The sequence below is a fragment of the Aulonocara stuartgranti genome (genome assembly GCF_965226115.1).
Source record: "Aulonocara stuartgranti genome assembly, chromosome: 22".
Classification (NCBI taxonomy): domain Eukaryota; kingdom Metazoa; phylum Chordata; class Actinopteri; order Cichliformes; family Cichlidae; genus Aulonocara; species Aulonocara stuartgranti.
The window spans coordinates 27,401,816-27,427,269 of NC_138957.1; the positions used below are offsets into that span (position 1 = coordinate 27,401,816).

Genomic DNA, 25,454 nt, shown 5'->3' on the forward strand with positions numbered 1-25,454 from the left:
AAAATGTTTTTTTTAAATGCTGTAAATTGGAAATAAAAACCTAATGGCCAAGTATGTGCATTCAAGAAGTAGGACTCCAGTTTGGTTCTTGCTCTCTGTGCAGTGGTTCAGAGTGCAAGATGTTGAAATAAATTCGCTTATTGGTAAGTACATTTGGAGTGGAACATTGTGTTAGTGTCAGTTGTTGATTGATCATTACGAATCATCTGTTCAACTATATAGCAGAGCTGAAAAAACTGATTAAAGAATCAATGTCGCTTGTTGATTAACCTGGAGTATCAGCCTTTGGGTGGGGATGTGGGGGTGGGGGTGTCAGTTTCGGGGGTTATTGTTTGGTCTAACAAATGAAACTGTGGGATACTGCTAAAAATCCAAATGTTTCATTCAACCTTGCAAAAGACACAAATGTATTAAGCTGCAAAAACCTGGAAAAAATACTAATTAACAGAAGTCAAGGTTATGCAACTAATTTTGAGAAACAGACAACTCTTGGATTGGATTAATTAGTATCAACAAAGCGCCGACTTTAACACTTGATTGGGGAATAGTGGGTTTGTAAGTAGAATTGCACAGAAAAATCTGTGTAGATGGACAAAAATGTGGAGAAATTTAATGGTTTTGAAATGTCTGGGTAGTAGGTCTTTAAAGAACAAATAAGCGATAAATGATTAAATAAAGATATCACTCCATTATGCAATGCCATTTTCCTTGCAACGGGACAATGGAATAGTTGCAAAACGGTGCATTTTCAATAACTGTGCTTTATGATTAATTACCATTACAATAAGTGTTAAAGTTGTTCTGATATTTGGAATTTTTTCCTTTTTGTTTCTTCTCCAGCAACAACCCCCACCCGCCGGAGAGGTCCCGGGGATTAAGCAAACGCTTTTGCATTGCAGCGTAGTCAAATTAGGCGGGACAGCTGCGCCAAACAGACCAATAGGAAATCGAGAACACTGTGATTGACGTTCCGGTGACGAAAAACTGTGGGCCAGCTGTCACGGCGCGCGAAACATCAAAATTTCTATTCGGTGTGTATGGAACAGGCGGGAGGAAGATAACTTTTCCGGCTAAACGCTAACTAAATGTCAATTAAAATACAGAAGCACCACTGGTCGCTTTGACTTGTCCACGTTTTTCTGTGGCTAACACGAGAGTACGAGGTACCGTCTGAGCCTGTTTATTTTGCAAAAAAAGAACGTAAACTAGCCAGCGGACAAAGATGAGCTTGCTTTCTCAACAACAGGTCAGGCAATGCTTTGGTTTGTCAGTGATTATCTTGAACATCTGCCTAACCTTTCTAGACTTGCATATATCGCTCTGTTTGATTGGGTCGTTTTTGTTTGGTGGAGATTGGCAAGATCGAAAGAAATATGCTAACTGCACATTTCGTTAGCTACCTAGCTTCCTGGCTAGGTTAGGTTTAGCTCAGCTCTTTTGGATAGTGATAACTGGCCTGGGCCTTTAAAGCGTGTCAATTTGACATTTTAATTTTAAATCCTTTTGTTAAAGTAAGACCTAGGTGACGGACAGCCTTATCTGTTGCCTGAATGGTGATAATTAGAAACGTCGAAAGGCAGACATGCTGCTCATTGTTTGGTTTACTTCAAGGCGCCAGTCCTGTCAACGAACAAGCGTTTCGCTGCTCAAAGTGACAAAAGTGACACCCATCCTCTGTGTAAACACCCTCTCCTCTGTGTTTTTGTCAAATGCAGAAACATGCTATCCTGGGGTACTTTTTTTTTTTTAAATTAGCTATGCAGCAATTTGGGTTGCCCTCCATTTGAAACGAATTCCTAGTGTTACTAGATTTAACAAAAGCAGTCCCACACTACATGGATCTCAATCAAGTAGCCTAAACTGAACTTCTACCCTTGCCTTAGATGAACTGTTTTTCAGCTGATACTTAACCTCAAGTTTTTTTCCACTAAATACCTTTTACTCCCCCCATGCAGCAACAATTCATGTGTATTGTCTGCTACTGTATGCAGGCTGAGGCACTCCCAGTTGTGGCCCAGACTGCAACAGAGAGTGATTCAGACAGCGGGGTGGGCTCACCAGCAGAGGAGATGGCTACAGACACCTCTAACAAAAGAGAAGGTCGTTCAGGTAAAGCAGCATAACAATGAGCCACTCTGGCTGTGTAAATGAGGTATGCATTTATGCAACTGCCTGTGACACCAGAGTAGGCAGAGAAACACTAGTTATCATAATGAGCCAGTCTGACCAAAGAATCAAAGCTGCAGTGCTTTAGAAAATATACATTCAAAGGTTATAAATGAAAGCAAACCAGTATCTAAAAGATGTCCAGTTTCCAAAGGACCAAATTTATTTGAAAAATAATAAAGGCAAAGAGTAACGTATCAGTCCAAGGGAAATTCTGTAGGAAATAGTATAAATACTTTAATAATGAAGTATTTCACTCTCCCTGGACTCATATTTGTTTTTCTTCAGAAGGGTTTATATCAAGGTGTTCTGTATATAATTGTCCTGCATATAAGAACTCTTGGTGCTCACTGAAGATGTTTTTTCTCTTCCATCAAAGAAATTTCATCAGGGCTGTGAGCCAAACCACTCTCTGAGGACATATGTTGTTTTTGACTTCTGCTTTTTCTCCTGCCTTGAAGCTCCATTTCCCCCTTTTTTATTTTGTGACCAATATGTCCACTCTCCCACTTTAACCACATTAAGTTTGCTTTACCTGTCTCTTAACTTTGTCTCCAAACTACTCAACTTGCAGCTTATCTGTTTAGTCACTCCCAGAGGCCTGTTTCATGTTGAAAATCTCTTATTTAAATTACAAAAAGACATTACCGGTACATTTTTAAAAATACCTTTTATGTTTTGGTCTTCCTTTTTTATTTTTATTTCATTTATTTATTTATTTTGGTTAAACAAAAATATGCATTAGAATAAAATTCTACTTGAATTTATTTTTCTCACTGTTTAGTGCAAACTCGAGTATTTTGTTTCATTACACATTGATATGAGCTGGGATTACCACTCTACCATTTTCTACCATTTTCATTCTACTCTATTCTAATTTTCTAAATTGGTTGGTTTTGCTGTCTTATTTATCAGATTCTGATGACGACGAAGACATCACGGTGCACAGAAAGCCTCACCGTAATGCCATTAGAGACAGTGACAGCGAGGAAGAGGCGGCAGCTGCAGATAGCAGCGTACACATGGCAGAAGCACTAGTCTTATCTGCTTCCAGTGGAGAGGAAATGGAGACTAAGAAGGAAAAGGGACGACAGAAGTGCAAGAGAATAAGCCGAGCTCCTGTTGATAGCGAGGACAGTGAGCCTGAGGAGGAGAAAAGTGGAAAAATGGAGGAGGAAGAGGGGAAAGTGGTGAAGAGGAAAGTGAAATCCACAAAAGAAGTGAAGGAAAGAGAGAAGAGCAGGAGACATCATGAGAAAAAGGAAAAGCGCAGCAAAGCGGTGGAAAAGCTGAAGAAGAAGGAGAGGTTCTCTGAAAGGGATGAGGTGAGTTCTTTAGTGTCTGAACTCTTTTTGGCTGGTGTTTGATACATCAAGGGTTCTCACACACATGGGCAATAATCCGTCCTGTGGACTGTCTCAGCCCGGTCTATAACATATTATTAAAAATAATAAAATCAATAAAAGGTAGAATTATGTTTTTGAACCGCAAAGTGAATGATTGTCAGCAAAGTGGACTACGCTTACATAGGTGAAGAAAGATTTTATGTCAAGTACGTTACATGTTAAAAGTTATATACCATTTAAGTAGATTTTTTTAATGTAATCATGTGGCCTTTCGATCACTTTATTTAAGTCAGTGTGACCAGAAAAAAGACAAAGATGGCGCACTCACAAATCCTCAAATGATTGTGTTAAATGTGTTGTCAAAATTAGTTTTTCAAACATTATTTTATCTCAAAATTGGAAACCTTTGACATTTAAAAAAAAATGTATTTATTTTTTTATGTCCCAGTCAGATGATGCTTTTCAGTGCATGTCCAACTACTAGGCCAAGTAAACAGATCTGCTTCTGGAAGAACTTTGTTGTCAGGAAGAAAGGGGGGAAAAACACTTCCTACCACATCAGTGTGATGATCAAACTACTGTTGTGGAAGCATTTGTGTTTTGGTTCCCCGAGCACTATAATAAGGTTTAAACTGCAGATCAAACTGAACAAAGTTTTAAAATTTAGATCTTGTGTGTTGTGCAAAATGTTGAAGCCATAAAAACAGCATACAATTTGGGTAATGTGTGTGCAACTAAAATCAGCTTTACTCCCATTTCCTCAGGAAATGCCTCATCCTGGGACCCTGAATGACAGTGGATGTCCGCTCGGTGACACAGAACTTTTTGACAATGGTCTGGATGATGAGGAAGAAGAGTCTCTGGATGCGATCCGTGCTGCGGTCAAGCAAAAGATGAAAAAACATAAGGTGCAAAAACATCAAGTAGTTTAAAAGAGGGGCTCTCCACCCATTTTCCATCACTATAAAAGATAAACATTTGGAATTGGTATCATTTATGTTTGGCCTTTGACTTATTTCCTTAAGAAAAATTAAAACAGCTGTTGAATTTATGTCAGTGACTTGAGATAAATTTAAATCCTTCAATTTTATTGTAACACTTTGATTTAATGTTGTGGTGAGAATAGTTGGACCATGTTGGGCATTGTGTCCTTTTGTTTCTATGTTACTACAGGATCCCCTCTCCAATGAGGAGGAGGATGAAGAGGTGCCAGAGAAGCCCCAGCGTGCGGTATGCAAAATCAGAAAATAAATAAATAATTACTTTAAATTGTAAGCAGTTTGTCATTGCCACTATGTGACTCTTTCAGGAGAGAAAGGCTGCACGTGCCAGCAAAGAGGCGATGAAGCAGCTCCACAGTGAGTCTCAGAGGCTGATCAGAGGTCAGTTGATAAGACACGTTTATTTAACCCATAAAGTTTTATTGTGGGTAATAATTTGAATAGAGGATGGTATTCTAGTTTTCTTTCCATACTTGCAAACATTTCTGGTTTTTCTGGTTTTCCCGTACTTTAAAATCTTCTCATGGTGCCCATCTTGCTGTTTCTCCTGTGTATTTACACTGCAGTGCAGACTTTATTATAAATAACTGAAGTAGATGCATCTTTAAGGTTTTAGTTTATTCTAAACCTTAATTGCTAATTTCATTTAAAGAAAATGGAATGAATTTCACCATCTGATGTTGACTTTGGTAAAGGTGGATAATTTTTCACTTATTCAAGCCACTAGAATCAATAACAAGTGAAACATTGTAAATATTTTCTGTGGAGATTATTGCATAGATGTTGACAGGTGTAATTTAATGACTTATCTGCTACTAAAACTGCATTCTTCTGCCTTTTTAGAGTCTTCTCTTGGCCTGCCCTACCACATCCCCGAGCCAAAGACCATCGACCAGTTCTTTAAGAAGAGAGCAAGGCCAGAGGGTCCTGTCATGGCATTGTTGAAGTAAATACTAACATGACATTTAACACATTTCAGGTCAGACACAAGTCATGTAAGGATGGCCGCTGGACCTGCTCATTTCACACAAGTGCAGATTTAAGTAACTGTACTTTGATTCTGTCAAAGTAAAATCTTTACATTTATAAAACTCTTTCTGCTTTTAGATCTGCAAAGTACTCAGAAATGATGTTGGAGACACCGTCAGCTCCTCCACCTTCTGTAAACCCACCCAGCAAACTGCCATCCACTGAGCAGGACTGTAACTCTTCTTTGGATATGTCGCCCAATCTAATCCAGCCTTTACTTCAGCCAGCAGCAACCTCATCCCCGCAAAAGCAGAACCTCAACCAGGCCGGAGAAACTTCGGTTACCTCGGATCCTGAGCAGGAGTCAGGCCCAATGCTTTACCTCTCTGAGAGTCTGCAGGACTCGGTCACAGCTGATGCTGAAGACAAGCCTGCATCTGACTCAGGAGAGGAAACCTCAGCTGCTCCTTTACCACAAAATCCAACTGCAGCAACATCTGACTCTGAAACCCTGCAGAAAGAGACTGTATCTAGGGCTGTGGTTGATCCTGCAGCTCCTCAGTGTTTGAGTGCTGATTCAGCTACAACAGAGCCCTCGGTACAGCAGCCTACCAAACCGAAGAAAGACAAATTGACCAGACTAAAGGAGTTGGGACTGGATCCGCCTCCTATTGCAAAATTGTGTCCAGATGATGGAGCTTTTGTACAGCTCGACCCTCCACAGCTTAATCCTGGTGAGTCACAAATATTTCCCAATCTCAGCAAGAAGACATGGAGAATCAAGCCTTTTGATCCTTTGCCATGGTCACTGTGATAAATTAGGTGATTTGACTTCAAAATGTGCATAATCTCACGGGGGAAAGAAGTACTAGCAGGCAACTTTTCCCAGGAAAAATATGTGCACGATGTTACTTCATTTCATCTAGCTACACTGGCAACATCCTTCCTCTTTGTTTTTATCATGTTTATTGTTCTGAGCAGCAGAAATCTGAACACATGGCTGAGCGCTCTATGGTTTGGGAAGGCAGAAAACAATTAGAACATACTGTCCTTCTCTCAGGACCTCATAACATGTCCCAGATGCAGTTTTAAATCCTTTGAAACATGATGTGAGATCAAACGAAGTGTTGTGCACTACAAAATTTTTGTCCTCATCAAAAGCAAGGCCCGATGTCTTCTGTGCCAAAGAAAACCTCTCTTACCTCTCCTCTTCTTCAACTAGGTGTGGAGGCTCTGAAGGAGCGTTATCTGCGTCACATTATTGCACCCACACGACCCCAAGGGGAGCGCACTTTGCAGCTTGACATCATCCGTAAGGACAGCACCCCATCTGGCCAGGAGGAGCTGCACACGGAGTCTCTCACTGTGACTGTCAAAGAAGGAGCAGAGGAGCCTGTGACCACTAAACCAGGTCTGGATATGTAGAAGAGATAGAAATTATACAATTTTAAATTGTTTAGCATTTCTGTGAGTGTCATCATTTCACTTTAGATTATATAATTGATTGAATATAAGTAGTTATGATGGGCTTACGTTTACAATCATTAACCACAACTACACGTGGATCAGCTGGAAATGATATGACTCCCTTGCTCATCTCTGTGTAGGAGAGAAGCTGCTGACTCTGAAGCAGCGCCTGCAGCTCGCCATGGCCCAACGGAGAAAAGAGGAGAGGGTGCGCAAGGCCGAGCTGAATCGCCTAGACAACGAAGACTGTGGGGAGGATGAAGAGGAGGAGGAAGACATGACGGATGAGTCAGAGGAGGAAGAAGTACGTGGATGATTTTGTTACGCTGCACAAATTTTTGCTTTTACCCTCTTTGCACTTGCGTCAAGCTGTTCTTCTGTTCCTCAGGGTGTCGATGACTTATTGGGAGGTGGTGATGGTGAAGAAGACGATGTGAAGGACAATGAAGATGAAGAGGAAGAAGGCAGCATGGCTCAGAGTATGAGGAGCCCTTCTCCAGTGGCACTGATCGGACCCTCGCCAACTCCCGACCTCATTAACACAGATGGCACTCTCATGCTGTTCCCTGGAAACTCTTCCTCGCGCACCGGGTATGTTTGCAGTTTTGTAGAAGCACTTTTAAAGTCTCTTATATTTGGCTGCAAGATGTCACCTGCAGCAGCTTGTTTAATGGATAAAATTAAAAATATTTTTGGTTTTTCTTTTTTTAGTGATGGTGTAAGAAGGTCTGGGCCTTCTGGACATGACAGTGGCAGTAAGATGGGTGGGTAAAGTGGAAGAGCTCCATTTAGTTTGACCGTATTTCCTCTTTTTTTTGTTTTGTTATTGAGAGAAATTGAAAGTACACTCTTTTCCTCTCTTCTCCCGCTCGTCTCCAGAAGAGGATGACTCCCTGTCCCTGGTGAAGGACAACAGCCACAACAGCAGCTTTGAGCTCCCAGGGTCCATGATTACATCATACCAACCAGTGAATAACCAGCGTGGCACAGGACGAAGTGTCCTCAACTCGTCCATTTTCCGCTCCCCTTCACCGTGCCTCTTCAGGCCGAGCTTCCTCGGCTCCGCCTCAAAGGTGAGAAGAAATGTTTTTCATTCACTCTAATTATTGCAGCATCAGACAGATTTCACGAGGGGTTTGAATTTGGGCCAAACATGCCCTTGGTTACATACATGCATATGTAGTTAAGTCCAAAAAAATTGACGAATCAATAAGGCTCAGAGAAAATCCACGAATAAGACTGTATCTGCAAATAACCAAGAGCTCATCTGCAAGTGCATTTTATACAAATAGAATAAAAGAAAATAGAAACCAAACTACACATTCAACATTAGAATGAGTACTTATATTTTACTTTTAAAAAATTCTCTTTCAGAGTTCAGGCAAGCTCTCCGAGCGTTCTCTTTGCCTCCCTGTTGAAGACTCCCAAGACCTGTACGCACCTTCTTCTCCCAGTGCAGATTCAGGCCCCCTGGATGGAGCTGCTTCTGGTCCTGGTCTAGCAGGTGACTCTCAGGGTCGTTTTTCGCTTGAAGATGATGCTCAGTCCCAGTTACTTGACGCAGATGGTTTTCTAAATGTGGGGCCGCGCCCCGGTGCACCCACCTCTCACAAGAGGCAGCTGATCTTGGGCAGCCTGGATGAAAATGCAATGGATGCACACATGGGGGAGCTGTTGGGGTTGTGTTCAGGTGGTTTTGGATCAGGGAAGAGCAACTCCATAGGGGGAGAGGGCGTTGGAGCAACACAGGAGGATGAGCTGCTTGGGCTGTGCTCAGGAGCGTTTCCACCGACACAAGCTGAAGGGGAGCATACAAAGAAAAGGAAAGAGGGAGAAGACGATGAAGACTCTGAAAATACTATGGATCAGCTGCTGGGTCTATGTTCAGGCAAATTTTCGAGTCCAGGTAAGAGTGGTGTGCATTTCTGCTTTTTTATAAATGACATTGCATCATTGCAATTTTTTTTGTCACTTCCTCTACAGCTCATGTTTTTACACAATCCTTTTTCATTTGCTGCCAAATTTAGGTTCTACTCACACAGCTTCACCATCACAAGACAGGTACGGTACAAATATCGTCAGTATCATTTTCTGGTTTTGTTAATAATCTCTAAAGTTTGATTAGTTTCCGTGATCCTTTAAGCTGCTCCTCTCCCTCATTACCCCCAAACTGCTTTGATTAGAGGATTATAGGAATAATAACTGAAATATTTACTTGCAATGTAAGATTTTCACTTTGATTTTACACTATTAAGTAGAAAGAAGTTAGAGGCTAGAGAGCAGCAGGAGGAGGAGGAGGAAGAAGAGGAGGACTGCGAGTTCCGGCTCCTATCAGATGTTGAGAGTGAGCAGGTAAACAAAGAAACAAACAAAAAACACTTCAAGTGCTTTGGATTTTTTTTGGGGGTTAAATATATAATGCAATTACTAAAGTATTAAAAATGTCTTGTGGGTGTAAAGGAGGACAACGATGATGATGATGGTAATGATGGAGAGGAGGAGGAAAATGATGAGGAAGACGAAGCAGATGCCAGCGAAGAGGAAAACAATGAGGTGGAAGAGGAGGAACTGGAGGGTGTGTTCGCGCCACGGGCGAAAAAAAAGAAGAAAATGTAAGTGAAAGTGCTTTCATGCAACGTGATCGATGGAAAGTGGCAGAGTGTTGTGGCCAAATCCTGCTGTGGGAAGATTTTTGGTGGCAGTAAAATACGTCTGTATTTGGATGTAATCCAGCAAACATGATGCTTTGTTGAATAAAGCAGCCCTTCTTATAAATAAGTACAGAATTGAATAATACTTTTCATTGTGGCCTAACTAAATGTCTGTGCAAAATTGATCTGAGCAGCAGGCTTTTTTATGCAGTTTAGAGACCAACAGATAAATGTGTTGGATGTTGTTTCTGGCTTTGAAAGTTGTTTAAACTTCACTGACTGATGGAAAAGAGTGCTTTTTTTTTTTTTTTTTTTTAAGTTAATGCAAAGATTCTCACTTAAAAACTATTAGATTTTATTTTTGCCATTTGAATTAGGTCATTGGCCGCTAACCATCAATTTGCAAACTGTAGAAATGCTTAATTTTCACTGCTAATCCACACCTGCGACACAGCTTGAATGGTTTCTTGGATCTCCTTGGCAGGCGACTGACCGACTATGTGGACTCGGAGGCCGAGCTGTCTGGTAGTGATCTAGGCAGCGATGATGAGGACGGCGACAGAGGGAGCGAGTATGAGGAAGAGGAGCTTCTGGAAGACCTTCCCTCTGACGAAGAGCTGCAAAACCAAGTCAACAAGATCCACATGTGAGCAAAGACTAATTGATTTATAAAATGTCTTTTGTGTGAAGTACATCAAGCTGGAGATGAACCTGTGGCACAAAAACGATGTAAAAGTTGTTAAAATGCGTCTCTTGTTCTTACAGGAAGCAGATTTTGGATGATGACAAGCGTCGCCTGAGGCTGTATCAGGAGCGCTACCTGGCTGATGGAGACTTGCACTCTGACGGTCCTGGACGAGCGCGTCGCTTCCGATGGAAGAACATTGGTGAGTTTACAGGATGAACGATTAGATGCCTGGATTACCAAATACCGATAATGAGTGTTGGTAGGACTCAATTGGAGTAACAGCAGTAATAAAATGCACAAATCTAAATGAATAAAAACATTATTAGCTATTTGTTTCAGGTTTTATAAGAATTTAGCAGCATTATCTGTATTCAGTTAATTGCAACTTTAATACTGTCAGGACAAAATATTTTTTTAGCATCTAGCACAAGACAGTGGACGCAATATAGAAGAAAAGATAAAGTAAAATATAACTAAATTACTTATTTTAATCAAAGCATCCTAAATATGACAAGTGATGATTTCTTCTGATTATTGGGTCTAACTGTACACATTTGTCATTGAGAGATTTTAATTGTAATTTTTGGTCCAGATGATGGTTTCAGCATGGAGAGAACTGGAGCCGAGGGCGAGGAAGGCTGGGAGGAAGAGGATGATGTGGACCAGGCTGAGGTCCAAAGACGGATAGAGAGACTGGAGAGAGAGCAGTGGCTCAGGGAACAGGTGGGTTTTATGGTTTGCAGTTTTTTTGCACACACACATGAAGGAGGTGGCACTAATGGAAAAATATACATTTGAAGAAAAAAAAGTGTGATGGTTTTCGCCAAGTTCTGTTAAAAGGATTTCTTAGAAATGGGCTGTGTGCGCCTTATGAATTGGCCTCCTCTGTGAGGGCTGCTGCTGTTTTGTGTTCATTCTTTTGTCACTCTTCTCACAGTCTGAACAGAAAGCCAAAAAAGGAGAGGATTTGGAATTGGATCCAGATGATGAGAAGATTGGAGAGGAAGACAGTCAATTCATGAAACTTGCCAAAAAACTGACTGCCAAGACTCTGCAAAGAAAAGGTTAGTTTGATAAAAGTCCCCATGAGTAGAATCCCATCTACTTAAAAACACCCAGAGGAGCTTTTGTCCAGCAGTTATTGGCACAACTGTCTTGCATAGCAGGAAAAATAAAAGATTAAAAAAGAAAAATATGTGAATTAATTAATGGTAGTAGTTAAGACACACAGTCAAACTGTAGAATAAAGCCAAACAACAAGAAGCCAATCTGAGGACTTTAGGACCTATGAAGAATACAGAGGGTTTAAATCATAAAGTCAAGAAAGGTTTTAAAGTTGGTATTTTAAACTATTTCAAAAAGGATAATTTAATGACCCCCAAGATTAGTGTAGTTTTTCAGTTTGTTGCTGAATTGTTAATAGAAAATATAAGAAACATGCATTTTCATCTACTCAGTGTTGAAAGTTGGGAGTACAGTTGGATAGATGGGTAGATTCAGATAATGTGCTACATGGCTGTAGTAACGACGGCACTAAAAACACCAACATGTGTCCCAGCAAACAAAACTTGACCATTCGCAGAAACAGCTACAGAAATTCACGTTCTGTAAAAGAAAAAAAAAGGAATGTAATCAGTAGCTAGATCTTTTATTTATTTAACTGGCTGCTTCGTATCGTCACAAAACAAAGTTCTACATTGAGATATGAATCATATTTAAAGGGTGTTTGAACTGTTTGCACTTAAAAGTATGAAGTTTTTCTGTACTTAATTCAACATGAAAACACTTAAGGAATTCATATGCAACACATGCACAACCACGTCATTCTTGTTAAATAAACTGGTGCTTTACTTAAGCTAACTGTGTAACTGTTTAAACCAGAGCCGCCTGTGGCACCACAACCAGAGAAGAAGACAGCAGCAGCTCTCAATCCCTTCCAGAGGCCCTCTCAGCCTTTACAGGTAATTCAAACACCCTGTGAATAACTTTTCTTTCTTTTAATTTTTTTTAAAAGTCTAAATAATACCTGCTTTTTGTTGTCTGTGTAACAATGTACAAAGAATTCAACATTAATCACGGCGTGAACAGTGTTGGAGTCTGCCCCACTCTGTCACTGCTTTCTTCTCTTCTCCATGCTGTCCTATAAAGAAAAGGCTAAATGGCAAAAAGATGTTTAGTTATTGCTTTTTACTAAATAAAACAAATATTTTAAACTGTCACACAGTGGGTGTTTGCAAGACTTCATCATGTGTTCGTCCATAATCTGCACAAGGCCGGTCTAAGATCTGTGTTTCTCCCAGGTGAGGAGAGGTTCTCTCCTGAGTCAGCCTCAGTCCGTCCTCCAGAAGCTGGCTTCCATCTCAGAGGGAAATCCTCTGGCCCCCAGAAACAGCCGTGGATTCCTCTTCCAAACACTCTCTCCTGAGAAGGTTAACTCATCAGAGGCTCCACAGAAACAGGTGAGTCAGAATTATGATGCTAAAAAAAACCCCAACTATTAATAAAACCCATTTCATGAGTACACGTGACAGAAGTTCAGCAGAATGTTCAAAGAGTACTTCATTTTACACTCCCAAACACTCAGCCCCACTCTTCATGTACACTGAATAGGCTCAGTTGTGTTATGTAAGTTAATATGGCTGCAGTTTTACTGCTGTAGTTATTTTTAGTCATTTTTTTTTTTTAAATAATCATGGATCAGTCATGAATAAAATTTTCTGTAAAATTCCCCCAAAACTGTTAAAATGAGAATCTGTAGCCTGCGGTGAAGCCTTCAAACTGCTTGTTTTGTTTGATTTTTAATCAGGTTTAAACAAAACCGGAGAGGTCAGTACATGAATAAAAATAACTGTTTAAATAGTTGAAAATTCAGGTTGAACCAAGGTTATACTTGTAAATTAGCAGAACTAGAGCTGAACTCAAAATCTCACTTAACAAAAGGAACTAATTTTTAAATGGATAAAAAAAGCAAAATGTAAAGCACTTATTCAGATTAAGTATAAAAGTGCATGTCTCCACTATATGCACTGTTATGAAGTGTTGCTGCAAAAACAATGAAACTCTGGGAACCAGTCCTGTCCTGTGTGACCATTTAATGAGCATATGTCCTACTGATGAATATTCTGCCTGACGTCAAGGATCAGTGGCCCACAGCAGCAGCATGCAATGACCCTCACTGCTAATTTGTAAAACAATAGTCCAGCATTCCTGCAGGCCCCTCTGGCTTCAATCGGTTCAGTCTTAAAATGCAAAATAAGGCTTGAATTGCTCTTTGCAATGATTAAGTACTTAAATCAACCCTTAAACTGCCTTTAAAAATAAAACAAATGAAACACAGAAGACACTTTTTCTTGCATTGTGAAATCTTGTTAATAACCATGAAAGTCACATGACCTCCAATCGATGTCTTTTTCATGAGACATTAGTGACTCCCGAGGAAAAATGTTGTAAATGTACTAAGTGGAAACTGGAAAAACAGTCGATTAACCTCTCCAAAAGTTGATTCTGTTCATCTGGACGTAGCGTTTTGTGGGAGAAACGTTTCGTCACTCATCCAAGTGACTTCTTCAGCCTCAGCTGACTGCAGGTTTCCCCAATCTTATAAACAGTACATTTGCATAATGACTGAAACCAGCCCACTGAGGAAATAATAGGCTGGGAGGTCAGTTCCTTGATCTTAACTCTATCAAGATTAAGGAACTGACTCAATAGTTGAACAGAATCAACTTTTGGAGATTTACTTACCTGGATGATATAGCATGCATCAAGAAGTCGATTAACCTCTTTAAACCACTTTAACTCACAGGCTGATTAATGTAACATACAACTAATTATAACAATAACAAAGGTGGTTTTAAAAAAAATTAGTATTAAATTTAACTGACATCGTGCATTTCAATTTCCAGAGTCCAGAAAACTTTATATTCAGTTTGGGAACTGCAGGGTTTAGATCTCACCCTGGGTCAACACAACTGAATCAAATGATTAGTTCATTACCAGTCCTCTGGAGAACTTCAACACATGTTGAGGAGCTAATTTAGCCATTTATATCAGCTGTGTTGGGTCAAGGATCTAAAATCTGCATGACACCCCACCTTGATTTGACAAAAATCTCTACAATTTCCTGTAAATTCTGACCATTTGATAAGCAGAGATGTCTGTTACAGTTGAAGCCACCATGAATAAAAATATGGTCAAATTCAGGGGGAATGTTTACTCAGCCTTTAGAAGCTTTGGGGAGGCCACCAAAGGTTTAGATGGATGGACAGGAAATTGTATTGCAGCAGGAATCACATCACTGTGGAGGAATTTTGTCCCACTCTTCTTTGCAAGATTGTTTTAATTCAAGAAATCGGGAAAGGCAGCAAATGCGTTATTACCTCAAGGAGTTCAAAAGATTTCACAATAAGTGCGACTGGTCTAAAGTCGTTGGCGCCTGAAAGTCTGGGGGAACTTCAGAAGAGGAACAATTATGGACACATTTCAAATAATTCTTATTGTGTGATGGTTTAAAAAAAATCTAGAAATTTCAGTTTTTTAAAAAGATACTTTTGTCTTCTTTTAATAGTCACACAACAGCAAACTTTCCCATCTCCTAACAAGCACAGGTGGCCTTAGAAATCAGGCTGCTCTCCTTAAAGTGTCATTTCCCAACTCTGTCTGCTTGTCTCTTTAGTGAGGTCTCGCTATTCTAAAATAAATGCAGAAACGAAATGTTTTCCACAGAGCTCGGGGCTTCTCTTAAGTATGAGAGTCATGTGAATGTGCTGGGTGAAGTCATGGTATCTGGTGTATTCTCAATATTGGACACTATGTGGCGGCAAAGCCCACATTTCTAACAGTAGATTAAAGGCTGACTTTTACACTGTCAGTCCCAGTGCACATGCAGTCACTAGCCGGTATATTGTTTTATTTTGTACGGCAGTTTTGTAAAAAGACAAACTGATGTTTGTTCCTCAGACGATGAAGAAGAGGGGGCAGATGGGGGCAGCGAATCCAGCAGCAAAGAGGGTCTGCAGAGAGAACAAACCTGCAGGACAGACCAAAGGGTCTCAGAGGAGCATCTTCAACTTCCTGGACCACTGATGATGCAGCGCACTAACTGAATGAAGATGAAAAGCTGGCTGGGAGTCCAAGTTTTTCTCCCAGCTGCTACAGAGGCAGTGAGGAGGCAGAACTGACCTTTAACTTTCAGTGTTTCACTTCACAATAAGACTGAGAAAAACGAAGCTAGTGGCAAAACTCTGGGTGGTTTCAGGATTATGAGACGTCTCCCCACCTGTGCCCATTTTGTGGTTGAGCATAAATCACCAGCAAAACACACCACTGAAGATCCTGCTACTCTTTTACTCGATGACTTGCACACTTAATCTTCCCTTGTTCAGCTCGTGTGTTCAAATATTTAATCCGTTACACCACTAGCGACATTCATCTGATCTGACTTGACCTAATTTGGACCACATGATTGAGGTCTATCTAGAAATGTTTTATCATGTACATATGGTTTTTCTTTTTAAGAAGTAGGGAATTTATTTGTGTGATGTTTTAAATGTATTTGTTTTACAGTGTAAATAAAATATTTTAAGACATAAATCTGATTCTTTTCTTGTCTCGTTAGACCAGATTCTTGTTTTCAGTATGTTTTGAACGTCCTAAGAAGATTAAAGGAATTGCAAAGATGTGCATGTTAGGTTACTTGATTTATCTAAACAGAAATCAATGCATGGCCCTATGATAGACTGCCCACTTGTCCAGATTGTACCCCACATCTTGCTCTACAACAGCTTGGATAGACTCCAAAATTGGAGGAGCTGATTCTGATCTGCGGGGGCCAAACCTTGGTAAATTTCTTGGAGAAGCCCCTCCAGTGTGCTAATATCAGTGCCAACAACTTTGGACCAATCGGCTTCATTGTAGCATGCTGTTTCCAGCTTTTTAAATGTATCTATGTAGTGGAAATCAGTTCTCCTTGGATATTGACACTGTCTGAGATATGTGCTCCAAATTTCAGAATTTGGGAGGCCTTTTTTTTTTTTTTAGTCTTGTGCTACATAAAGTTGTTAGTAGGACTTGTCTGGGTTTAAATATTTACAAAAATGTTTCATGATTTTTTTTTCAAATGTGTCCATGCACACCATCAGTTGTCTAAAAACAGCAGCTAATTTATCATCTCGCAAGAGTACTGGCCGGAGATGCGTAAGACGCAGGGTGGGTGATAAAGGCTCTCTTCTACTTTATAAAACATTTACTTACAACACTGAATTCCTTACACAATAAACCCATGATTTTGGCAGCAAATATGATTGCCCTTCCTCGAATGTTCAAATCCATTTAAGCTGAACATTGAACTAAAAGGTGGAACACACTGTCAGTCATATCTATCTGTGACAGATTTCCAGTCTTTCAAGGACTCTTTTTGACTCTTCTTTTCACTTTTTCCTCCTATTTTAAAGCATAATTGCAATTTGGAGACTAATGATTTGGTAAGTGGCTAATAATAGGCTGGCATTAAAGGGATGGTCTTCTAACGAGCCCTTTCATGTCTCTCCATCTCATTAGTAGCCACGGTGATTAGCAGGAGGTCCTGGGGTTAGGATCGGTCGCAGGAGGCCCCATTACACATCATTAGGGGCCAACGCCAGGAGGGTCTGGAATGAGCCCCATGGAGGGCCCCCGCCTGCAAAGAGCTGCTGTATACCTGCAGGCAGGCTGGCTTAATCCTGGTGTTGTTATGGCAGAGAAGGCATCTTTTCTCTTTTTTTAGCTTTTGTCAAAACATTAATGGTAAGTTTGAATGTTAAAATGTAAAGGGCAGAGAATCACTGGATATATTTTCAGCAGTGAGCAGCATCCATCATCATTTCCGTGTCATTTATATGCAATTAACTGACATAAAGACTTGACTCCAAGTCCTGAGGCCCGATGAGCGGGGGTCAAGAAATCAATTTTAATTAGAATTTAATAGGAATAATGTCTGCAAGTCCTTTCTTCTTTTGCATCAACACCATAGCCTCCTCTCCAAACTGAATTTCACAACTTTGTTTAACCCCCGAGAGGGAATTACGAGGTCAGCGCAGTGAAGCCAACCCCCCCCCCCTCTCCACCCTGAACTCCACATTCACTCTACACTTGAAAGAGGAGGAAGGTTACATGTTTTGGCATGGAGGCCCAGCTTCTAAATATCTAGAGGACACGGATCTGGCGTTATTCAGATTATGAGGAGGAGAAAGGGCAGAGGGTGGAATAATTGAAGAGAAACATGAGCTGTAGCACCCAAGGGTTTGTGTGCTTGTGTCAGCACTGTACGTGTATATGTGCGTACTCGTATTTAAAGTAAAAGTGTATAATTAGAGTGCAAAGCGACCTCTGTGCTGGATTAGTGGTTCAATTTAGCACGTCTTGGGTGATTTGGCTGATTTTAAAGAGTGCTGGCTGTGAGCTGGAGGTCCAGCGAGCTTCTCTTTGCAGATTCTCTTTGCATCTCAGGACCAGGGATCTGACAGCGTAGCCCATGGGTGCTGCCGGCTGCCCTCGGCCACTGTCACAGCCGAGACTGGTGCCGGAGCAGATGTGGAGCTGAACTGAGGGAAGTGGGTCATGGTGCTGCAGGCTGTGTACAATTCAAACAAGGCCTTATTATGCACAAGGTAAGTCACGCTCCTTTTTTACTCTTTTCGTGTGTTTGTCTGTGTGTGTGTGTGTGTCAAATGAAGGCATGGCTGCTGTGTTAACATTACAATAATCTTTCTTCCCCCAGGAGGCCTCGCAGACGACCCTCAGTCAGCCGAGTTCAGTCTATCGCTCTTTCCATCAGTGTCCTCTGCAGTTGTCTTTTGTAACTTGGGTTTTTTCTTTCTTTTCGAGAGAGGGGAGATGGAAAAAGAGATGATTTTGCGTGTGACGAGGCCTTGGGCGCACGGCTGTGTTTGATGTATTTTTTATGTGCTTAGGCTACTGGTGAACGATGGGGAGGGCGAGGGATGGGGAAGGAGTGAGAGAGGATGCCTGGAGCTGATGCAGTTGAATGGGAATGTTGTTGAAGGAGAAAAGGGAGGGAGGAAAGAGATAGAAGTGTGCGTGCGTGCGTGCGTGCGTGCGTGCGTGTGTGTGTGTGTAGGGGAGGGAGGGAGGTTGAGTTTTTTTTATTTTATTTCTGCCGGCAGCAACATTATGTCAGGGGGATGAGTGCAGGGAGGAGAGAGACAGCGAACACTTGTTAAGTCTGTCTGATGTAGCCTCTCTATACCAGACACACACCTCCAGAAAACACACTTACACATGCACGCACACACACACACACATATTCAGACACACAGAAACCACTGCCATGCCCCTCTGATCTGACAGTTCCAAAAACATTCAGTCACCAGCTTGGAGAAAATATCACATTGCAACAAATCCTGCAGTCCTCCCTTTTGTGAGGACCGGGGGTATGATGCCGCCTGTCGGTGTTGCATTCTCCGTAACATTTTGCCTTAAACACACCTGAGACTGTAAATGATGAAGTGTGTTGTCCTAAGACTAAAACATCCCCTGTTAGCTTTATATAATATGCACTCTTATCAGCCCTGATGATGACGGTGTGTTCGGTGACTAACTGGAGGATTTGGGATTTACTGACGTGATTCTACTTACCTTAAATTTGCTTGAGTGATTTCCTCCATTTCCCAGAAAGTATTTTAACAACCACCAGAAGATGGGCATGGCTTTTTTCTTGTTGAATCCAACAAAAGGGAGATAAACTGATTATACAGTTATCACAGTGAAAGCATCACATGATGATTTGTGTGTGTTTTTGGTGAATTTAAATTCCCCAAAGCCACGCAGGGAAAAAAGTTGTGATTGTGTTGATATGCACGGTCACAAGTAAAAGTAATTAGCACTAAAATATACTCAATAAATCAGCTTCGTCATAGTATATTCAAGATAATTGTGATTTATGCACATTATTGTTGTTGCAGTGGGTGGTTTTGGTGTAGCTGATTACATCATATTGACACTCATCTGGGGAAAACCAACCACAGCATATCAGCACATATACCTCATACCAGCTGTCAAACACGGTGGAGGAGGGATGATGATTTAGACTCGTTTTAAAGCCACAGATTTGGGCACTTTGGACTCATGATGAACTCCTCTGTATACTAGAGTATTCTAGGCTCCAGCGTGTCTGCCAGTAAAAGCTAAACCCAAACTGGGTCGTGCAACAGGACAATGACACCAAGCAGAGCAGCAAACCTACAACAGAATGGCTGAAAAAGAAGAATCAAAGAGTTGCTATAATCCAGGTAAAGTCCAGACCTCAACCCAGTTGCCGTGTGGCAGGACCTTAAGAAAACTATGCATAAATCAATTCCAAAAAACTTCAATAAACTGAAAAAGAGTAGTCCAAAAAGTGTTTTTTCAGATGGTGAAAGGTCAGCCCTGCAGGTCAGTTTAGCACCCAGACTCTTCTACTACAAAGTCCTGCTGTTGTAATAGCCATAGGTCTTGCATATTTTGCTGAAATATGCAAGACCTTCCCTGGAAATGTCATCTAATGGAAGTATGTGAGATGTATATGTGATGATGTCTTTCCAGATGTACAAGCTGCCAATTCCAATAGGCGCTAATACCATCAGAGATGCAGGCTGTTGAACTAAGCACCGATAAAAAGCCAGATAGTCCCTCTCATCTGTAGTCCAGAGGATGCAGGGTCCATTGTATTTTCAAAAACAGTGTCAAATATTACAATTATACTGTTTTGAGATTCCCACATGACCCTTCAAAGGATAGCAGCAAGTGCCTGAGTCTGTGGGAAGCTGAGTAAATGTGTTGGTGACAGAGTTCTCATGACGTTATCAAGGTTCCCCTTGACTTCTGTTACCACAAACTTCTTCGTTTCCCTTAAAATGAATCTAAAATCTATCTCAGTAGATATCATATCGTTATATCTGACAGAGAACAGAATGTGTGCACAAACATTTAAACAAAAGTATAAAATTTTCATTTTTGTGTGTTTTATGCATTTCTGGCAACGCATCAGGGAAAAAAGAATAACATTTATGGTAATTTTAATGCTGTCTGATGTCAAAAGAGGTAAAAATGTGACCTTAACGCTGTGCAAAGGTTATGTATGAGTGCAATTTTGGTGTCAGTCACTGATCCAGTTTGCATCTGTCCTGCAAAACAAGACAATATGGAAACTTAGAACATCCAGCATGTGGAGAACTGACTTTTTTAAGTTTGGTATGAGACACAGATTTGTCACGGGGAGAGATTAAATGTATTTGCAAGACTTAATGAATACATAACTGTTATACCGTGAAATTCCACCAGGCCTACAACTGTAAATTACATCAATGTTAAGCTTTTTACACACTTTATTGTTTTTGTGGTTTTAATTTTGACTGAATAAAACTGTCCCTTTCTCATATACTAAAAAACTAAATATAAAACAGTGAAAGAGAGTTAGATGTTCTCTAACAATTAAAACCCCCATATCTCTTATTTTATATCTCACATATGCATAGCTATATATTGTGACTCATGTAGTTATTATGTATTTGCTGGGTGACCTCCCCCACCGCCCCACCCCACCAGCCAACCTGGAAAAAGTAAAGTGACATCATAACATAAGGGAGTTTAAACCATGATCTAAAACAGTTATAGCATGTAGCATAATACTATTTCAGCTGATAGTGCAGTTTGACCAGCTTCACATTGACATGATGTCAACAAAATGTCATTTTAACAAGAGTAAAACCACCCCCTCCAAACTCCAGCTGCAGCCAGATGTAGAAAGAGGGAGTGAATGGCACTACAGTAAAACCGTGTTGGTTATATTAAAGAGATCCTATGGATGGATTATAAACCACTTTTTAAACTTCTACATTGTGTTTATGAATGAGGATTCCCATAAAGGTACCCAAGAATTATTATTCTTTTTTGCCCATTTTGAGATGCTTTTATTTCTTTTTATTTGTTCATTTATTTTACTTGCTGGATTTCCTCTATGGAAATAAGTTTGGTAGCTACCACCCACAGAGTTACAATCCATTGTAATAAAAAGACGCTCGTTTCTGGGAATTCAGACCCATTGTTGAATAAACAACAAACACAACAGGCTTTCTGTCCGCGCACCGATTCATTCTCCACTGTTTCCTTTTTTCTTTTTCAGCCGCAGCCCAGTTTAGGAAATGCTTTTAGTCACCCAGCCTTTTCTTTTTTCTAGAGCTACCGCGTTAGACTGAGAGGAGGAGGAGAGAGGAAGAGGAAGATAAACATCACACAGAGGAGGGTCAGAGGAGGGGAAAAATTGGGAGGGCGCAGTGTCCAGCTTGTCTATCGAGCAACAAACCGGCAAAATAGGTAAGAAAAAACTGGAACCTCGTGCAAATAGATTCACATGTCTGACTTATGCAAGCGGTGAAAGGGAGATGAAGGGCAGGCTCTGAGGTTGTTTTATATGAGAAGGGCTAGAGTGGAGACTGCACAGATATGGGGTGAGCGTTACATAACGCAGCGCAGATTAAATATCCCTGCTTTTTCCTCTACATTTCTAAGTATATTTTTATTATTATTATTGTTTGAGGATGAAACTCTGAGGCGTTTTTGAGCTTTACCAAAGAGCAGTGCTCGGATGAGGAAGAAGAACTGTCGCGTTTCAGGCTTTATCATCCTGATATTCTCCAATAAGCCGTAAAATGCAGCCACTGGGCGGCATTGGACGCCTTTTTCACGTTTTCTACAGAGCCAGGCGTCCTCATTTCAAGATTATAGGCATCCACCCAGCAGCAGGACTGCTTAGGTATTATTTTCCTTTATTTCCATCGCGCTTACGGCAACAAATATGGTGTTTTTGCACTCAGAGCGAAAAAAATACAAACCACTCGTTATCAACATGAGAATTATTTTATTCTCCCATTTCAAGCGCCAGCACTGCGGCCAAAAACGCGTCGATTTCGGGCGGTTTGTCCCCGTTCCTCTCGCCGTGGTTAGAGCTTCAGCATGCGCGCTCGCGACACCGCCACCATCGCTGTCCTTCAGCACCACGTGAGCGCGCGTGCATAGGAAGAGGAGAGGGGACTGATTGACAGCAGCCTGGAGTCAGGATTAGAGAGATTTCCATTCTGAGGAGACATGTAAATATTTGACGCTAATAGAAATGGAGTGCGCAGACCAGCCTGTAGTTATAGACGTTATAAACAAGGAAAGTGTGTGTGTGTGTGTGTGTGTGTGTGTGTGTGTGTGTGTGTGTGTGTGTGTGTGTGTGTGTGTGTGTGTGTGTGTGTGTGTGTGTTTGGCCCCAGTGGGCTAGGCATTGAATTTTCCTGTTTTTGTTTTTGTTGCTTTAGCTCATGACTGCATTTTAGCTGTTTTGATCTTTTTTAATCCTCCTCCTTTCGCCCATGAAGAACTTTTCTTTGTTGCTTTGTTCTGCTGCCATGTGATGACAGGTTTAAGCAGCTACACACTGTGCAGGCCTGCGACACAGATTTTATTTATTGTTTCACTGTGATTTGGCTTGACTTTCTTTTGTTAGAGCATACTGCACATTTCTCAATGCAACTTCTGATTGATGTTCTGTTTCTTTAACACACTAAGATGTTTTTCTGCAAAGGAAGCCAAAAACCTTAAATGTTATAGACTGAAGCTATAAGCACTAGAAACTTAACTATGGATCTCAAGTAAGTCATGTCAAGTAGATTTTCATCTTCTATCTAAATTTTTGGCTCCAGGAAGTTGGGAAACATTCAAAGTGATGTACACGGTGGGCAAATGTCCAGCGGTGCTGTGTGTAGAGGTTATTTGAAGTAAAGAATGGCACTACCAGTACTTTGATGTTATGTTCTTTGTCATTTCAGTGAGAATCAGTCGAGGCCAGTGATGCTTCATCATCAGGACCAGCCTCTGAACTCAGCCTATGGAAGCTCCAACAGTAGTTCCTCGTTCCAAAACAGGAAGTGCGACAAAGACGGCAACTTCAACTTCCTGCCAAGGAAAGATGATGAGGACTACACGGGCAATGTAGAAGGAGGAGGAGATGAGAACCGAAACCAGGTGCGGCCCCGAAACTTGGGCCCACTTGGGCGTGACCCCCCAAACTCAGGGGTTCTGTCGCCGCGCTCCCGCATGTCCTGCTGGAGCCGCCTTGAGCCTCTGCCTGAAATCGAAGGTGGGGACGATGGTTATGGTAGAGTGCCCCCTGATGGAGCGGAGGAGAGGAGGATGGAGGAAGAGGAGGGAAGGATGATGATGAACCAGGATGATGAGAAGCAAAGAGAGAAGAGGGAGCAGCAGAGGAGGAAGGGCAGCACAGACTTCAGAGGAAGACAGGAAGAGGATTATGATGCACTGCTGGACGACGAATGGGGAGACAGTGACTCCGAGTCGGAGTACAGCTACCGGTCTGGCGGCAGCATGTCTTCCCTCAACATGGAAAGCGGGGGAGAAGGGATGCTCATGGGAGGCCTGGACCGCATCGGTGTCGGGGAACCAAAATCGAGTCATCCGGAAAGTGGCCCAGCAGGAAACAGAGACCCAGCCACGAGACAAAGAAGCTTTAGCCGCAAGTCCCTCCCAGGAAGCAACCTGGGAAATCTGGAGGAAAGAGCGGAAGATCAAGACGATGATGACGATCAGTCCTCCGACTCAGACGGCGAGATGCCAGAGCTGATGGACACCGTATGGACGCTGCGGGACCGTGAGCGCTTCAAGGCTCAGGAAATGGAGAAGCACCAGGTGCAGCTGACCATGTATCGCCGCCTGGCGCTGATTCGCTGGGTCCGCACCCTTCAGGGCCGCGTCCAGGAACAGCAGAACCGCCTTCAGTCCAGCTTTGATGTCATCCTCACTCACAGGAAGGAGTTGCTGCGAATGGGCGCCGCCGCTGCCATAGCCAACACTGCTCCCGCTGCTGCTGTCAGCCAATCGTGAGAGGAAACAAGTGTTTATAAAACTGCACTTTTGCTCATAAATTTCCCCTGGAAAAAGGAAAAAAAATCTCCCATCATCCCGTCAGACATTTTTAAGCTTTATGTTGCTTATTGTTGCTCATCTTCCCCGTTTTCCCATACAGAGCATCAATTACTGTATCAAACTCATCTTTGGGCTGCTGAAGACTGGTTTTAACTTCAGCTTCTACACAAAAACCAAAATGTCACATGACTTAGGATATATTCTCATTAAAGCAATGACTGTATGAACTCTTGAGTGTTGTTATAATATGATGTTTATATCAGAAATGTCCTACATGCTGTTGTTACCTGTCTTGACCTCTGCGTAAAAAAAAATCCCTAAAAGTGTTGGAAAACATCCATGTGTTAGAGATGATTTCTACCAGGAGATGCTGTATATAATTATGATCGATTAAAAGAATAAAGTATCCTTCTATCTAATGTTTTGTGTGGATGTTTTTTTAATTTAACTTTTAAACAGCTTAATCTAGATTGAGCTCATTTCTAATAGACACATCTGAGAGAAAGACTAAGGCTGATAACTCCACTTCAAGAGCACAGAGGCTTCTTTTGATTCCTGAGGAACATTTTAAGAAGCTGGTTTATCAAAGTTCCCTCAGAACAGATATGACTAAAGAAGGCCAGTTTTTATCTTCTGTAGCTGTACTTGCTGTACTTGAAGCCTTGGGCCAATGCCCTTTGAGCTCACAATTGCCTCTTTGTCAGCTGAACAAAGTTTTTTTGTATCTGCTCATCACACGGGGCTGGGAGCGTGTGTTCTGCAGGCAGTGTGATAGCCGTGTGAGGGCTCAAGCCTCAATCTTTACGGGCTGGGCTTCCGCCGCAGGCTTTCCGAGATCATCTCACCTCTTTCTAAGTGCGTGTATGTGTGTGTGTGTGTTCAGAAAGATACCAGCCACGCTGCCACCCTGTAATCTCCGTCCTGGGCGAGTCGATGGGAGTCGCTGGAAGCCCTCGGGGAGCTTCAGTCTGCGCCCCGGGCCGCTGCGGGTCCTATCCGGCCTCGGTGAACAGACGCCGGTCCGGTTGCGCGCAGGAGCCAAACCCCGGGGCAAGTTTGGGATAATCCCCAGCTATGCCTCCAAACCAATTCCAGTTTATTTATTTTTTTCCTAGCTTATCGCTTTTCTTGGACGCGCAGGCACCGCACAGAAAGTCTGAGTCCATTTCCATATTGATCCGCTGTTCGTTGTGTTTGCGAGGCGACA

General features: G+C 41.7%; 2 protein-coding genes across 6 annotated transcripts; both read left to right on the top strand.

Annotated features, from left to right (window-relative positions):
* The first annotated feature begins 929 nt into the window (after window positions 1–929).
* clspn (claspin) lies at window positions 930–15,880 on the top strand. Of its 3 annotated transcripts, none has more exons than XM_082521850.1 (24): window positions 930–1,031; window positions 1,992–2,109; window positions 3,082–3,491; window positions 4,277–4,420; window positions 4,686–4,742; window positions 4,822–4,894; window positions 5,357–5,459; window positions 5,621–6,216; window positions 6,705–6,893; window positions 7,090–7,253; window positions 7,338–7,540; window positions 7,661–7,713; window positions 7,829–8,022; window positions 8,324–8,855; window positions 8,977–9,010; window positions 9,205–9,301; window positions 9,410–9,561; window positions 10,085–10,246; window positions 10,366–10,487; window positions 10,881–11,011; window positions 11,226–11,352; window positions 12,170–12,249; window positions 12,589–12,747; window positions 15,248–15,880. In XM_082521850.1, the coding sequence occupies exons 2-24, from the start codon at window positions 2,070–2,072 to the stop codon at window positions 15,371–15,373; spliced, it is 3,948 nt and encodes a 1,315-aa protein (XP_082377976.1). In that variant the 5' UTR covers window positions 930–1,031; window positions 1,992–2,069; the 3' UTR covers window positions 15,374–15,880. The 3 variants fall into 3 exon arrangements, with proteins under 3 accessions (XP_082377976.1, XP_082377974.1, XP_082377975.1); XM_082521848.1 differs by having other exon boundaries at window positions 960–1,246; XM_082521849.1 differs by having other exon boundaries at window positions 960–1,246; window positions 9,208–9,301.
* Window positions 15,881–17,910: 2,030 nt separating this feature from the next.
* On the top strand, window positions 17,911–24,666 carry c19h1orf216 (chromosome 19 C1orf216 homolog). Of its 3 annotated transcripts, XM_082522315.1 has the most exons (3): window positions 17,911–17,934; window positions 21,501–21,637; window positions 23,134–24,666. In XM_082522315.1, exons 1-3 carry the CDS (start codon window positions 17,926–17,928, stop codon window positions 24,203–24,205), a joined length of 1,218 nt encoding a protein of 405 aa, XP_082378441.1. In that variant the 5' UTR covers window positions 17,911–17,925; the 3' UTR covers window positions 24,206–24,666. The 3 variants fall into 3 exon arrangements, with proteins under 3 accessions (XP_082378441.1, XP_082378443.1, XP_082378442.1); XM_082522317.1 differs by lacking the exons at window positions 17,911–17,934; window positions 21,501–21,637 and adding an exon at window positions 21,648–21,771; XM_082522316.1 differs by lacking the exons at window positions 17,911–17,934; window positions 21,501–21,637 and adding an exon at window positions 21,778–22,076.
* The last annotated feature ends 788 nt before the right edge of the window (window positions 24,667–25,454 follow it).